This window comes from Symphalangus syndactylus, chromosome 9, assembly GCF_028878055.3.
Source record: "Symphalangus syndactylus isolate Jambi chromosome 9, NHGRI_mSymSyn1-v2.1_pri, whole genome shotgun sequence".
NCBI lineage: Eukaryota > Metazoa > Chordata > Mammalia > Primates > Hylobatidae > Symphalangus > Symphalangus syndactylus.
In genome coordinates, this window is record NC_072431.2 from 101387424 (window position 1) to 101404125 (window position 16702).

At 40.2% G+C, this 16702-nt stretch overlaps 1 protein-coding gene across 12 annotated transcripts in view; it reads left to right on the plus strand.

Moving 5' to 3' along the window:
• CPVL (carboxypeptidase vitellogenic like) overlaps positions 1–16702 on the plus strand; it is a 273532-nt gene that overhangs the window by 169808 nt on the left and 87022 nt on the right. For 11 of the 12 annotated variants that reach the window (XM_055293562.2, XM_063609709.1, XM_055293553.2 and 8 more), the window contains one exon: positions 5509–5691. In XM_055293562.2, coding sequence (XP_055149537.1) covers positions 5509–5691 — 183 coding nt within the window. Of the gene's footprint in view, positions 1–5508; positions 5692–11730; positions 12099–16702 lie in introns of those variants that run through there. The other variant, XM_055293554.2, reaches the window with a different exon arrangement.

Sequence of the window (16702 nt, forward strand, 5' to 3'; positions counted from 1 at the left end):
TTCTCGTTACAATTCTGTATAGTTCTTAGCATCCTCGTGTCCAGAAAAGGGGCTGGAGCTCTTGGAAGTTCACCCACATGTCTACGAGTTCCCAGTCATGGTGTGTTGGCATGCACCACACTGGTCTGAAGGTGTATGAGTTTGGATTTCATGGTTTCAGTGACAGAAACAACTCTGCTTACTTGAAGCATGAAAGGAATTGATTGGAAGACAGGATAGGTCTTAGAATTCATGGAAAAACTGAAGAAGTGGGGTGAAGAAAGAGAGCAGATTTGGGAAAATTCTAGGGATCTAGGAAGCAAAACTAATGAGAAGACTTATCAATGAACTCTATGTCCTCTGCCCATGATTCCAGTTCCAGGGAAAGAGCATTTGAGTGCCTTTACTTAGGTAATTTGCTCATTCTTTGCCAGAGGAGGCAGGACACTGTGATTGACAACCCCCACCAGGGCTATATCCACTGAGGGTGTGGGTGACCCAAAGTACAGTTTCCAGGAGAAGGGAGAGTGGACCTGGGCATGCAAAAGCAGCAGATGATCACTATACAGCACCACATGAAACCATTAAAGAGCAGAATCCATACCCTGTAATTGTCCCTTGGTTTTATGGGGTACCAGGCACTGTGCAAGGCCTGGGGATGTAGCACGCAGTTGGGGAGCTCCTGTTTTTAAGGCACTGCTGGTATTTCACAGCTGTTTAGCAAGGCCACTCCCCACCAACTGTGAGTAATACCCTCGCACACATCCTGTCCATAGAGCCAAAGTGAGAGGTGACTAAGAGATGTCACCAGGGCCAGATAAACAGAGCAAGATTGTTTCTGAACCAGAGATGTGAACTGTGTCTCATATGCAACTAACTCTCAGTTCCCAGCAGCTTTTGGTAGCACTAAATGGTTAGCTGCAGGGAGTCAATAAATGCTTGTTGGTTTGAAGGAACTTAGCTCTTTTCTTAAGGAAAAATTTTAGGTAGAAGGGTGGAAGTCGGGATCTAAGACTCATTCTCTTGCCTCACAGTATCACAGTTTCCGTAACAGTAAAGTGGAGGCCGACGGTGGAACACTTCCCTTCCTGACCTAGTGAAGCAGTACAAGAATAAAGCTCTATGTACATGAAAGCATGTTGAAAAGCAAGAAAGAATTAGTAATGATAAAAATGCTTTTCTCATCTCTGCCTTTTGACAAAGAGGAAAAAAAAAGATGCTTGTTGTCCAAGTCACCGAATGCCATCTCTTATAAATGCTTGAATTCTGGAATGAGTTTTTAAAGATTGTCTGTGAACTAAAATTAAGCTTTTTACCTAGTGGTCATGAAAAAAAATGAGAGCTGGTATGGTAGTATTTGAATTCTTACAAATTATTTCTCCAAAAGACTCATCTTTTGCCAAACCGAGGTGTCCAACCTCATAGCATTATTGTTCTTTTTTTTTTTTTTCATTATAAAAGCATTCTAGGCTGGGTGCAGTGGCTCATGCCTGTAATCCCAGCACTTTAGGAGGCAGGCGGATCACTTGAGCCCAGAAGTTTGAGACCAGCTTTGGCAACATGGTGATTACCCTGTCTCTACCAAAAATACGAAAAATAGCCAATCTCATAACCTGGTCTCTAAATTAATTAATTAATTAAACTTTTCAAGAATTATTTTAAATGATGAGAACACATGGACACATGGGGGGAACAACACATTCTGGGGCCTGTCAGGAGGGTGTTGGGGGAGGGAGAGCATCAGGAAGAATAGGTAATGGATGCTGGGCTTAATACCTAGGTGATGAGATGATCTGTACAGCAAACCACCATGGCACACGTTTACCTATGTAACAAACCTGCACATATACCCCTGAACTTAAAAGTTGAAGAAAAATAATCAATAAATACAAAGCATTCTATGGCCAGGTGTGGTGGCTCATGCCTGTAATCCCAGCATTTTGGGAAGGAAGCTGAGGTGGGCAGATTGCTTGAGCCCAGAAGTTCAAGACCAGCCTGGGCAACATGGTGAAACCGTGTCTCTACAAAATATACAAAAAAATTAGCTGGGTGTAGTGGCGTGCACCTGTAGTCCCAGCTACTCGGGAGGCTGAGATGGGAGGATGGCTTGAGCCCAGGAGGTGGAGGTTGCAGTGAGCCAAGATTGTGCCATTGCACTCCAGCTTGGGGGAACATAGTGAGACTCTGTCTCTTAAAAAAAATTAAAAAAAAAAGGATTGTAACCACATTTGCCAAAAACAAAACAAAACAGAAACCTAGAAAATAGCCAATCTAGAACAAATCAACCACAGCTCAAATAACTGTATTTTGATTTGTTCTTTCCCCAGGTTTGAAGCATTTTGAAATATGTGATAATTAGAGTACAAACAAGTGAAGTCTCAGTTTTTCATTGATTTTTTTTCATAAGCATTTTTCTGTGACATTGAATAACCATCAATTTCACTAAGCTAAGCAGCCAGCCCTCTAAGGAGTAAAAGAAGTCTCTAAAAGCAGTGGCTTTGCTCCCTTACCAGAGGCCTACAGCTGGCCAGAAAGGAAAGTGAGGAAGTGCATGTTCAGGGCACTGCCTGGTACGTCGCTGGAAACCAACTCCAACCAGCTCTTTCCTTATTCCTTGTTTTGTTCCAATCACTATTGACAAGGGAAGTGTAGCTAAAAGCTGCATTCACCTCTGTCTCCTCCCTTCTGTCTTTAGACCTTGTTGCTTAAAATACCAGCAAGCCTCAGGGGTAGGTTTGCTCCAGAGTGTGCCACTTTTAGCACTGAATGTCTTGCTGGGCAACTGGGACAGTTGGTCACCCTACCGGGGGAGAAGTGGGATGAGTGTGTAGACATACTTGGCCAACCTGTCCCTGTCAGAGCTAAGGTCCTGCCTGGAACTTTTCTAACAGGGTGTGGGTAGCCAGCGTGTACCCTTGGGCTTCAGGACCACCCCTATGCCATACCCACCTGCTTCTCATGCTTAGTCACTGGGTCCTAGGCTATCTCATCCACTCATCCAGCCTAGAGGCACCTAACTGGGATATTCCTATAGGGGCTCATGAGAGTAAATGTGACGTTTAGGTGAAAATAAGAGCTCTGGAATTCTTATATTTAATGCTGGCCTGCCTTTAAAATCACTTCTCATGATCATTATTCTGATTTCTTTTTTGTTGCATTTGACTTATGTGCCCTTCAGAAATATGAAATGGTTTCCTTGCTTTGCAAAGGAAGGATTTCCATTTGTACCCAAAAGTAGACCTTCTACACATCTACACCTCACCTGTGCGAGATTGTGCAGTTCAGCTCTTCACTGTTTCTTGGTCCAGAGAGTTGGTGCTCTTGTTATGATAAGTCTTAACTAACAAGATGAGTCTTGACTAACAACTCAGGGATGGTCCTCATTCCGCGTCAGTTCAACATGTAATATAATGCTGTACAGATAAATTTGTTTTGCTGTAACATGGGGACTTTGCTATTGTCCCTTAAGGATGAAAAAAATCACATTGATTTCAAAATGTAATAATGATCGTAAGTAAACAAAGCTGTGGGAGACACATGAGAGATGCAAGCTGCCTATAGTGGCCATAGAGAGTAAAACTAAATGGATGCACTATGAATTTGCTGATTGATCAGCATCTTTTACACTGAATTCTAGAAGAAGAATCACTTTATGCTTGATGATCTTTGCTAATCAGCTATAATCAGGTCTTCGTAGAATGGTGAAGTAATTAAGTCTTGTTCACTGGTACTAATCATATATAATTGTTTCCATACTGTTGGCCAAAACAACTATAGGAGGTTTTGCAGAGGCCGTAAGTGCTCAAGGTCTTTGAGGTAATTTCTCTATGTAAACAATGCAAATATTTTATTACCGGAGTTCAGCTGAATTTTTTTAACAGGCTTTAAATCTATCAGGATTTTCCTGTGGGTTTCTTCTTAGGAGAGTGGGGGTGGTGATGGTGACTGAGTAACATGAAAGGCCCCGTGTTCCTGCAGTGGGGGCCCAGGGCTCTTTCATCTTGGTCTGACTGCTGTCCCACTGCTGCTTGAGGATTTGGAGTGTGTAAAAGTCCTGGGCTTTTAATTATGTTTGAGCCTTTTAAGAAGCCCGCACCATAAAGGGAAAGACGGAAACATATGCAGTGAAATATTTTATATCCAATTTGAGGATTCAACCAAAGGTCTCCACTCGGGCCAAATCAGAGCCTTCAAATAGATCAAAGGTAGCATGGGGTTGAGGCCGACCTCTTTGTTGGAGGTGGAGTGGCAATACTTTATGATAATTAATATGTTAGTTGCATAAAGTAGCATAAGAGTAGAAAAAAAAGGAGAGTATATTACTCAGATTTCCACCATCTAAATATTTTTTCAAACTTTGTATTAATATATGTGAATATGTACATTGATTTTTATAGTTATAATTGTGATATACATTATACTTGACTTTCTGCTTTCATATTTAACATTATGTGATAAGCATTTCTCACATTGCATCATGGTTCAATGAAACATTTTAAATGGTGTTAGAATATCCTATAGAATTCTTAGACTGTTGTGCATTTACCTACTCAATTATAGGACTTCTGGATTGTGTTTGAGTTTTTCATTATAAGGCTCAATGAATATATATAATTTTTAAAAATTTCTTTGGACCTGTTTTCCTAGAATATGTTCTACAAGTTGAAATTACCAGGACGAGGAATTTCAACATTTTTAAGTTTGGCGGCAGAAAATTGGCTACTGATTTTCTGAAAAGTAGAGCCATTTTATACTGTCCCCATTAGTTCTACAACTTTATCAGAATTGGGAATTATCTGAATTCTTTTTTCAAGCAAATTGAAAATTGTTTTAGGATTAAAGAAAAGAGTTACCTCAGTGTTGTTTTTCCTATGATAACCATCAGTTTGACACACACAAAAAATTGTATTCTAGGAAGAAAGAACATTCCTCACTGTTGACAAGCAGCTATCATATTTTTAAAAATGAAGTTTTGCAAGTGGCATGGCAGGCATAGTTGCTTCCAACAAGAAACAAATTTGAGGCATCTGAATCTCTCTGCTGCTGCAAAAAAATTATACTTGCTACTGAAATCAATGTAGGAGAGGAGAACAATATGGATTAGCAATACCCAAGAGAATGCTCAGCTTGCCAGCGACTGCAGTGCCTGAAGTTGAAGTTAATGAAATGCAGGCTTCATGAAAATCCTAGGGGGTAGTATTCCTTAGTTCCACTAAAACGTAACCAGTCTTCCTTCTTAACATAGCCATAAATCCAAGTAAAACCTGTATATATGTATCACTGAGTAATACAACACAAATGTTTTTGCAGCCAAGAGAGGCCTTTATGCAGATTACTATGAAGAATGCAATGGTAGAGACAAGGCTTGAGTTTATTTCAGATTGTTGTTGTTTATGGCTAACTAGAAGAAAATCTCAGAGAGATTCATGTCTCTTTTTATCTCTCGCTGGCTCACTGTTTATACCTAGCTCGATTCATGAGCTTCACCTCCTAAATCTTGCATTTGCTGATGGCTTGATTTCATTTCAGGTTCTGATCTACAATGGCCAACTGGACATCATCGTGGCAGCTGCCCTGACAGAGCGCTCCTTGATGGGCATGGACTGGAAAGGATCCCAGGAATACAAGAAGGCAGAAAAAAAAGTTTGGAAGATCTTTAAATCTGACAGTGAAGTGGCTGGTTACATCCGGCAAGTGGGTGACTTCCATCAGGTAGGAAGATGCTTGGGAGCAGGCAGGTTGTGGGAATGGGAGAGTGGGATTGAAAATAAAGCCTGAATACCAGTGAGACATGGCCGATCTTAAGCAAAGCCATACAACAGCCAGTGTGTGTCTTCTGTGGCCCTACTTTCCACAGAGAAGAGTGGTCTGAGTTCATAAATACATAGGACTAAATATAAAACCAGACAAAAGTTTAGGCATTGTTCAGGAGGTAAGGAGACAATTCATTAAAAAGACAGTGCTCAGTCCAAAGAGGCAAATCATTAATGAGAGAATTGCAGTCTATTTGGGGAGAGAACTTGACAAATTATAAAAGGAAGTTTCAACACAATCTCCTCTGCAAATGTATGATCACATCTTTCTATTACATGTGGAGCCTCAGGACAAAATCTCTCTAGCTGATACCCTAGTGCAACCTCCACTTCGGGGTCAGATGTTACTCTCATCATCTTCCTTTCTTGTAATGTCCCCTTCAAGTGTTGGAATCATGGTTATATTGGCCTCATAAAATAAGTTGGGACGTGTTCCTCTTTCTGTTGTTGGAAACAGTATCTTTAAGTGTTAGGAGAATTCACTGGTGAAGCCATCTGGGCCTGGAGATTTCTTTGAGGGAAGGGTTTTGTTGTTGTTGATATGTAAGTGTACATCTTTATAGAATACATGTAATATTTTGATACATGTATTTAATGTTAATGACCAAATCAGGGTATTTAGGATATCCATCACCTCAAACATGTATCATTTTGTTATATTGGGAACGTTTCAAATCTCTTCTAGCTATTTTGAAATATACAATAATCATTCTTAACTATAGTCACCCTACTGTGCTATTGAACACTAGAATTTATTCCTTCTATCTAACTGTCTGCACCCCTTAACCAATCTCTCTTCGTCTTCCCACCCATCCCCACTTCCCAGCCTCTGGTAACTATCATTCTATTTGCTACCTCCATGAAATTAACTTTTTACGCTCCCACATATGAGTGAGAACATACGATATTTGTCTTTCTTTGCCTGGCTTATTTCCTTTAACATAATGACCTCCAGTTCCATCCATGTCACTGCAAGTGATAGGATTTCATTCTTTTTTATGGCTTAGTAATATTCCATTGTGTATATATGCCACATTATTTAAATCCATTCATCTGTTGTTAGACACTTGGGGTGATTCCATGTCATGGCTATTGTGAATAGTACTATAATAAACATGGGGTACAGATATTCCTTTGATATACTGATTTCTTTTCCTTTAGAAAAATACCAAGTAGTGGAATTGCTGCATCATATGGTAATTGTATTTGTAGTTTTTTTTAGAAACTTACATATTGTTTTCTATAATGGCTGTACTAATTTACATTCCTACCAATAGTGTATGAGTTCATTTTCTCTGCATCCTCATCAGCATCTGTTATTTTTTGTCTTTTTGGTAATAGCCATTATAACTCCAATGAGATGATACCTTATTGTGGTTTTAATTTGCATTTCCCTGATGATTAGTGATGTTGAGCATTTTTCCATATACCTGTTGGGCACCTGTATGTCTTCTTTTGAGAAATGTCTATTAAGATCCTTTTCTCACTTTTTTTTTTTTTTTTTTTTTTTGAGACGGAGTCTTGCTCTGTCGCCCAGGCTGGAGTGCAGTGGCGGGATCTCTCGGCTCACTGCAAGCCCCATCTCCCTGGTTCACGCCGTTCTCCTGCCTCAGCTTCCCGAGTAGCTGGGACTACAGGCGCCTGCCACCACGCCTGGCTAATTTTTTGTATTTTTAGTAGAGACGGGGTTTCACCGTTGTTAGCCAGGGTGGTCTCGATCTCCTGACCTCGTGATCTGCCCACCTCAGCCTCCCGAAGTGCTGGGATTACAGGCTTGAGCCACCGTGCCTGGCCCTTTTCTCACTTTTTAATGGTATTATTTATGTTTTGTGCTCTTCAGTTGCTTGAGTTCCTTGTATATTCTGGATATTAGTCTTTGGTCAGATGGAGAGTTGGCAGATATTTTCTCCTATTCTACAGGTTGTCTCTTCACTCATTGATTGTTCCCTTTGCTGTGAAGAAACTTTTTAGTTTAATGTAGACCCATTTGTCTATGTATGGTTTTATTGCCTATGCTTTTGGGGTCTTAGCCATAAAAGCTTTACCTATACCAGTGTCCTGAAGTGTTTCCCCTGTTTTCTTCTAGTGGTTTTATCATTTTATGTTTAAGTCTTTAATCTATTTTGAGCTTATTTTACACGGATATGGTGAGAGATAGGGGTTTAGTTTTTGAGCTTATTCTATGTGTATGTGGTGAGAGGTAGGGGTTTAGTTTCATTCTTCTGCATATGGATCCCAGTTTACCCAGCACCATTCATAGAAGAGGGTGTCCTTTCCCCAGTGTATGTTCTTGTCAGCTTTGTCAGAGATTATTTGGCTATAAATATGTGGATTTATTTCTGGTTTTTCTATTCTGTGCCATTGGTCTATGTGCCTGTTTTTGTACTAATACCTTGCTGTTTTGGTTGTTATTGCTTTGTAGTATATTTTGAAATCAGGTAGTGTGATGCCTCCAGCTTTGTTCTTTTTGCTCAGTATTGCTTTGACTATTTGGGGTCTTTTGTGGTCCATGTGAATTTTAGAACTTTTTTTTACTTCTGTGACAAATGCCATTGGTATTTTAATAGTTATGCATTGAACCTATAGATTGCTTTATTCAGTATGATCATTTTAACAATATTAATTTTTCCAATCCATGAGCATGAAGTGTCTTCCATTTGTGTCCTGTTCAACTTCTTACATCAGCATTTTATAGTTTTCTTTGTAGAGATCTTTTACCTCCTTGATTAAATCTATTTTAAGGTTATTTATTTATTTTGTAGCTATTGTAAATGGGATTGCTTTCTTGATTTCTTTTTTAGCTAGTTCATTATTAGTGTATAGAAATGCTAGTGAGTTTTGTATGTTGATTTTGTATCCTACAACTTTACTGAATTCATTTATCAGTTCTGAAAGTTTTTTGGTGGAGTCTTTAGTTTTTTCTGTATAGAAGATTGTGTCATCTGCAAAGAGAAACAGTTTGACTTGCTCTTTTTCAGTATGAATGCCTTTTGTTTCTTTTTCTTACCCAGTTGCTCTGGCTAGGACTTCTGGTACTATGTTGAATGGGAGTGGTGAAAGGGGACATTCTTGTCTTGTTCCGATTCTTAGAGGAAATGCTTTCAGCTTTTCCCTATTCAGTATGATGATGTTTGTCGTATATGGCCTTTATTATGTTGTGGTATGTTCCTTCTATGCCTGATTTGTTGACAGTTTTTATCATGAAGGGATGTTGGATTTTATCAAATGTTTTTCTTAATCTATTGAGATGAACTTACGGTTTTTGTCTTTCATTCTGTTGATGTGATGTATCATGTTTATTGATTTGCATACGTTGAACCGTCCTTGCATTTCTGGGATAAATTCCACTTGATTATGGTGTATTATCTTTTTGATGTGTTGTTGGATTCTGTTTGCTAGTATTTTGTTGAAGATTTTTACATCTATATTCATTCGGGAGATTGGCCTGTAGTTTTCTTTTTGTGTGTGTCCTTGTCTGGTTTTGGTATCAGGATGATGGCCTTGTAGAATGAATTAGAAAGAGTTGCCTCCTCTTTAATTTTAAAGAATTAGTTTGAGAAGAATTTGTGTTAGCTCTTTCATATAAGTTTGGTAGAATTTGGCAGAAAAGTCATCCAGTCCTAGACTTTCCTTTGTTGGGAGAATTTTTATTACTGATTCAATCTTATTATTCTTTATTGGTCTGTTCAAGTTTTCTATATCTTCCTGGTTCAGTCTTGGTAGGCTGTATATGTCCAGGAATTTATCCATTCCCCTAGGTTTTCCAGTTTGTTAGGCTAAAATTGTCCATAATAGTCTGAAGATCCTTTGTATTTCTGTGGTATCAATTGTAATGTCTCCTTTTCCATTTCTGATTTTATTTATTTGAGTTTTCTCTCTTCTTTTCTTGATTAGTATAGCCTAGTCTAGTTTATTGATTTTATTTATCTTTTTTAAAAACAGGCTTTTTTGTTTCATTGATCCTTTGTATTTCTTTTTAGTTTCTATTCCATTTAGTTCTGCTGTGATTTTTATTATTCCTTTGTTCTAATTTTGGGTTTAGAACAAAAGATATTGGGTTTGGTTTGTTCTTGCTTTTCTAGTTTTTTAAAGATGCATCTTTAGGTTGTATATTTAAACACTTTCTACTTTTTTGATGTAGGTATTTATTACTATAAACTTCCATCTTAGCACTACTTTTGCTGTATCCTATAGGTTTTGGTATTTTGCGTTTCCATTTTCATTTGTTTCAAGAAATGTTTAAATTTTCTTCTTGATTTCTTAATTGATTCAATGGTCATTCAGGAGCATGTTTTTAATTTTCATGTATTTGTACAGTTTCCAAAGTTTTCCTTGGTATTGATTTCTAGTTTAATTCCACTGTAGTCTTAGAATATACTTGATATGATTCTGATTATTTTACATTTGTTGAGACTTGTTTAATGGCATAACAAATGATCTGTCCTAGAGAATGTTTCCTGTGCTGATGAGAAAAAAATGCATTATGTAGCAGTTGGATAACATGTTCTGTAAATGTCTGTTAGTTCTATTTTGTCTAAAGTGCAGTTTAAATCTGACGTTTCTTTCTTATTTTTCTGTCTAAATGATGGCAAATTCTGAGACTGTTTGTTGAAGTCCTCAACTATTACTGTATTGGAGCCTATCTCTCCCTTCAGATCCAATACTATTTGCTTTATATATTTGGGTGCTCCAGTGTTGGCTGCATGTATTTAATATAATTGGGATGGTTATATCTTCTTGCTAAATTGAAAACTTTTTTTTACAATTTTTATCTTGAAATCTGTTTTATCTAAGTACAGCTACTCCTCACTTTTGGTTTCAGTTTACATGGAATATAATTGTTTATTCCTTTACTTTCAGTCTGTATGTGTCTTTGCAGCTGATGGGAGTTTCTTGTAGGTAGCTGATATGGTTTGGATGTTTGTCCCCTCCAAGTCTTATGTTGAAATGTGATTCCCAATATTGGAGATGGGGCCTGATGGGAGGTGATTGTGTGATGGGGAGGATTCCTCATGAATGGCTTTGCACCAGTCCCTTGGTGATAAGTGAGTTTTCACTCAGTTCCTGTGAGACCTGGTTATTTAACAGAGTCTGGGACCTCCTCCATCTCTCTCTCTTGTTCCTGCTCTTGTCATGTGAAACACATGCACCCACTTTGCCTTCTGCCATAATTGTAAGCTTCCTGAAGCCCTCATCAGAAGCTGAGCAAATGTTGGTGCCATGCTTGTATAGCCTACAGAATTGTAAGCCAATTAAACCTCTTTCCTTTATAAATTACCCAGCCTCAGGTATGTTTTTATTATGATGCAGAATGGCCTAACACAGTAGCTTATAGTTAGATCATATTTTATTTTTATCCATTCAGCCGGTTTATGTCTTTTATGTGGGAAATTTAATCCATTTACATTCAAAGTTATTATTGATAGGTGAGAACTTATTTCTGCCATTTTGTTAATTGTTTTCTGGTTGTTTTATATATCCTTTGTTCCTTTCTTCCTCTCTTATTGCTTATCATTTTGGTTTGATGGTTTTCTGTAGTAGTAACATTTGAGTCTTTTCTCTTTCTCATTTATGAGAAGCCAGTGAGTTTATAATTGCATGTTTTCTTGATGGTAGGTATTGTCCTTTCACTTCCAGATATAGGACTGCCTTAAGCATTTCTTGTAGGGCCAGTCCAATGGTAATGAATGTCCTCAGTTTTTGCTTGTCTGGGAAAGACTTTCTTTTTCCTTCTTTTTTGAAGGATGGCTTTGTGGGTACAGTAATCTTGGTTGTCAGTTTTGTTCTTTCAGCACTTTGAATATATCATCTCATTTTCTCGTGGCTTATAAGTTTCTGCTGAGAAAACTGTTAGTCTGATAGGGATTCCCTTATATGTGCCTTGACAATTTTCTCTTGCTAATTTTAGAATTCTTTCTTTGTCTTTGACTTTTGACAGTATAACTGTAATATGCCCTGGAGAAGACATTTTTGGATTGAATCCATTTGGAGATTTTTGAGCTTCCTGTTCTAGATGCCTATATCTCTTGCAAGACTTCGGAAGTTTTGGGCTATAATGTCATTAAGTAAGCTTTCTATGCCTTTGCTTACCTCTCCTTCTTCTGGAACACCCAAAATGTGAATATTTGTTTGCCTGCTTTATGGTGTTCCATATGTCATGTAGGCTTTCTTTGTTCTTTATTAAACTTTATATATATGTACTTTTTTGTCTGAGTTATTTCAAAAGACATTTCTTCTCGTTCAAAAAGTATTCTGCTTGATCTCTATTATTGAAGCTCTTGATTATATTTTTTTGTTTCGTTCATTGAATTCTTCAGTTACAGAATTTCTGATTGGTTCTTTTTTATGTATCAATCTCTTTGATGAATTTCTTATTCTGATTATGAACTGTTTTTGATTTCCTTCTATTATTTATCTGTGTTATCTTGTATCTCGCTAAGCTTCTTTAATAACAGTATTATGAAATCTTTCCCAGATATTTCATAGATTTATTTTTCATTGAAATCTGTTGCTAGGGAATTATTGTTTTTTTACACATATCACATTTCCTTGCTTTTTCATGTTTGTTTGTTTTTACATTGATACCTGTGAATCTGGTGTAACAGTCCCTTCTTCTGATTTTTTTAATTGACTTTTGTAGGAAAGATGTTTTCCAATAGATGTGTCTATAGGGTTGGTTGTGTAGGGCACTTTGGTTTTGATTTTGAGTGGGCACAGTAATGTAGTCTTCAGATGACTTCTTCAGCTATAATCAGTATCTGTGGTATCTTTGAGTTCCTCAGTGGGTTAGGCTGTGGTTTTTAGTAGATGCTGTAGTGAGGTTTTGCTATGGATTGGGACACCAGGTGGGCCAGTTCTTTGGCACCAGTATGCTGTTTCTTGGGTTCCCAGGTGGCATACATGGAAACTGGTAGAAGCAGGTCTGAGTGGGCTGATCCTTGGGCCTTCATATTATTTGGCTGAGTCCCTACCCAAATCTCATCCTGAGTTGTAGCTCCCATAATCCCCACATGTCATGGAAGGGACCCGGTGGGAGGTAATTGAATCATGGGAGCAGTCTTTCCTGTGCTGTTCTCGTGATGGTGAATAAGTCTCGTGAGATCTGATGGTTTTATAAAAGGGAGTTCCTCCACACAAGCTCTCTTGCCTGCTGCCCTATAAGATGGGCCTTTGCTTCTCCTTTGCCTTCCATCATGTTTGTGAGTGCCCCCTCCCCCCCCACAGCCATGTGGAACTGTGAGCCCATTAAACCTCTTTCCCTTATAAATTACCCAGTCTCAGGTATGTCTTTATTAGCAGTATGAGAACAGACTAATACAGGCTTCCAGGTGACTTGCTAAAGTGCTGGCAGTGGCAGCAGTAGGCCAGGCTGGCAAGTGGATCACTGAACTCCTGAGCAGTGTGCATGGCATCAGCAATGGCAATAGCAGCAGTGGGCACTAGCACTGATGGCAGCAAACTTGGTGGGCCAGTCCCCCAGCCCCAAGGTGGTACATATGCAGGTGAGTGCTGGTGGAGGTGATGGCAACAGGCTGAGAGTGGACATCCTCAGGTCCCTGGAAGGAATGCATTGGCTCCAGCATTGGCGGGAAAGGTGTATTGATCTCTAGGCCTCTGGATAATGCACATATGCACTGGCGGGCTGGGGAGGCCTGTCCTTAGCACCCCCAGGTGTGGATGTGCAGGGCAGGCCTATTCCCAGGCCTCTGGGCAATGCCCACACGCACTGGTGAGGGTGGGGCCAGGTGAGCTAGAGCTGTCCTCAGGCCCCGCAATGGTGTGTGCATACAAAGGCTGTGGCAGGCAGGGCTGATCAATTCCCAGGCCCCCAGACAACATGCACAGGCACTGGCAACCTGTGTGGGCCCATTTTCAGCTCCATGGAAGGCATGTATGCATGCCAGTGGCAGTGGGTGGGATAGGTCAATCCCCAGACTCCTGGATAATGTTCATGGGCACAGGTGAAGGCAGTGCAGAGGCAGGCCTATGCTTAGGCCTCTAGATGGCATATGTGGGTGATGCCTGTGGCAGTGTGTGGGGTTGATCAATCCCCAGGACCTCGAATGGCACACCAGGATGCCAGTTGTAGTAGCAATGGGTATCTTTAGGCACTTTGATGATGTATGTGGGCACCAGTGGCAGTGGGGGTGGTAGGTCGACCTCCTGGTTCCCAGATGATGCGTGTGGGCACTGGTGGTGGTGGCAGACAGACAGACCTGTTTTTAGGTCTCCTGGTGGCAAGCAGACCAGGTTGATCTCCAGGACCTTGGATGGTGCCCTCGGGCCAAGAGGCAGGCTAGATGGGCCTGTCCTCAGGTCCTTGGACTGTGCCTGGGTGAGCCAGTTCCCAGGCCCCCTTAAGATATGTGCAGGTGTGCAGCAACCCTGCTGCTGGGGGGTAAGGATTTGCTGTCGGTGGCAACGGCCCCAGCCAGGCAGCTCTCAGGCTCTGGAGAGTACATGCTTTGGCTCCCTTTGTCCCTAGGGCAGCCTCCCCAGTGTGTTTCACTACCCATTCCTTGGGGTGTAAGACATTGCATGAGCTAAAGTTTTGGGGACGCATCTGCACTGCTGACTCCAGCCAGTATCATGATGCTGTAAACCTTTGGGTAGATGTAGGGGGGTGTCTGCAGGGGTTTAGGGATGTAGATATGTAGGGGGTATTGAGCCCCAAGGTGTGATGTAGTCTGGTGCGGGCCGGGCTCTCAAAATGGCACCATGCCATAGCTGCTTGAATCTCAAGGGATGTGTGGGACCCAGTGTGAACATCTTCTGTAGAACAGTGTCATTACATGGACTCCAGGCATCTCTTTATACTAGTCTCAGGGCTTGTGAGGGCTGAGGGGCTCTCCTGTGGCTAAAATTGTAGGAATCTGTGGTGGGAATAGGGACTGCTGACTGCTGGGAATCTCTCACTTACCTTTTACCCACAGTGGGAGTTTCCCCTGGCTCTGAGTTGATCTTGGCTGGGTCAGCTGCTTCACTTCCCTTTCCTTCTATGCCTCAGAAGTTCTCAGTCACTTTCCTGCTAAATTCCATTGTTTTCTTTAGATGTTCTGTTTGACATCTAATGATCTATTTGCCATTCTGGTCCTTCTTTGTGAAGGAGGTGACAGCCAGGTGCCTCAGGCAGCCATCTTGAAGCCCCGCCAATGGAGGGTTTTCAATTGCAGATTCAATTTCTAAAGTAGATATGGGATTACTTACCTTTTCTGTTTCTTTATGTGTCAGTTTTCATAGGCTGTAATTTTTTTTCAGGGATTTGTCTATTTCATCCAAAATTTCAGATTCATTGACATAAAGTTGCTTTATAACATCATCTCTTTTTTTTCTTGAGACAGAATCCCACTCTGTCTGCCCAGGCTAGAGTGCAGTGGCATGATCTTGGCTCACTACAACCTCCGCCTTCTAGGACATGAGGTCATGTCTCAGCCTCCCAAGTAGCTGGGACTACAGGCATGTACCACCACACCTGGCTAATTTATTTGTATTTTTAGTAGAGACAGGGTTTCACCTTGTTGGCCAGGCTGTTCTCGAACTCCTGACCTCAAGTGATCCACCCACCTTGGCCTCCCAAAGTGCTGGGATTACAGGTATGAGCCACCACGCTCGGCCTGTAACATCATCTTAATATGATTTAATGTTTCTTAAGATCTCTGGTGTTTAATTAGCACCTCTCTTGCCTGAGGTTTAACAATTTTATTCTTTTCAAAGAACCAATTTTTATGTTATTTTTCTTGATTATATTTTTGCTTGCTATTTTATTAATTTGTGCTTTATCCTTATTATCTTCCTGCTATTCTTTTCATTGTGTGTGACTTACTATTCTTTTTTTAAAACAACATGAATTTTTAGCCTTTATTTATTTCTAAAATATGCATCCAATGGGAGAAATAAATTCCTGTTGTTTAAGCCATCCAGTATGGTATCCTTATAGGACTATTGAGAGAGTTTGGATAAGTTAATAAGCTTAGAGCAATTCCTGGCTCATAGTAAATTTTGCCATTTTTATTTTTATTATTATTACCCTGGATTGCTTACAAGAGTACATATAACAAAGAAAATTATAAATAGTAATAGTCAAGATTCAGGAAAATATGTTTATTGAAAATCAACATATAAGGGAAAGTTGGAATATTAATATTCAGGCCATTAAGGGCATATTTGAATGTTGAGCTGCCAGGGAGTGGTGGACATGTTACCTCCCCCCATCTGCCACACTACTTTCTGATGAACATCTCACCAGGCACGCACGGGATCTCCTCAAGATTATTTGATGGCTGCCTCCACCACCTGTTATTTTATATCCCCTGGACCAGCCTTGTGAAATGCTCCCAGGCCTGGCATCCCACATGTGTCCTGCTTGGCTCTTTGCATAAAACGTCCAGCTTGGGAGGCCAGATTGCTGCTTCAGGGCAGCATGTCCCACAGAGGTGGGAAAAGGAATTGGCTGCCAGTCAGAAACTGGTGGCAAATATCACACTCAACCTGCTGACTCTTCTTGTGAATGCAAAACACATTTAGAGATGAAATGGTACTCCTCTGGCTGCCAAAAAAACAAGTAACAAAAGAAGCAAGGCCCACATATGTTTGTGATAGTGAGTGTTATACCACGCAGCAAGAGATCTCCATTTTGTGTAGGTGATTTTAAAATGTTGGCAAAGATCCCTCCCCCTTAGTGCCTCAGTGTTGGTTTGGGGTGGTTTGTGGAGATGAGGGTTATGAGGAGGGAAAGCACTCCCGTGTGAACAAAGGCATTCTCTGTGAAGCTTGGATCTAAGAATACTGTCCAAATGTCAAGCGTCTGATAATGAAGAAAACGGACCTTAGCCATGGACTTGCTTTTCAGCATCAGACACACAAAACAGAAGCACGAGTATGTGTCTGCCAAAAAAGCAACCTCATTCTCT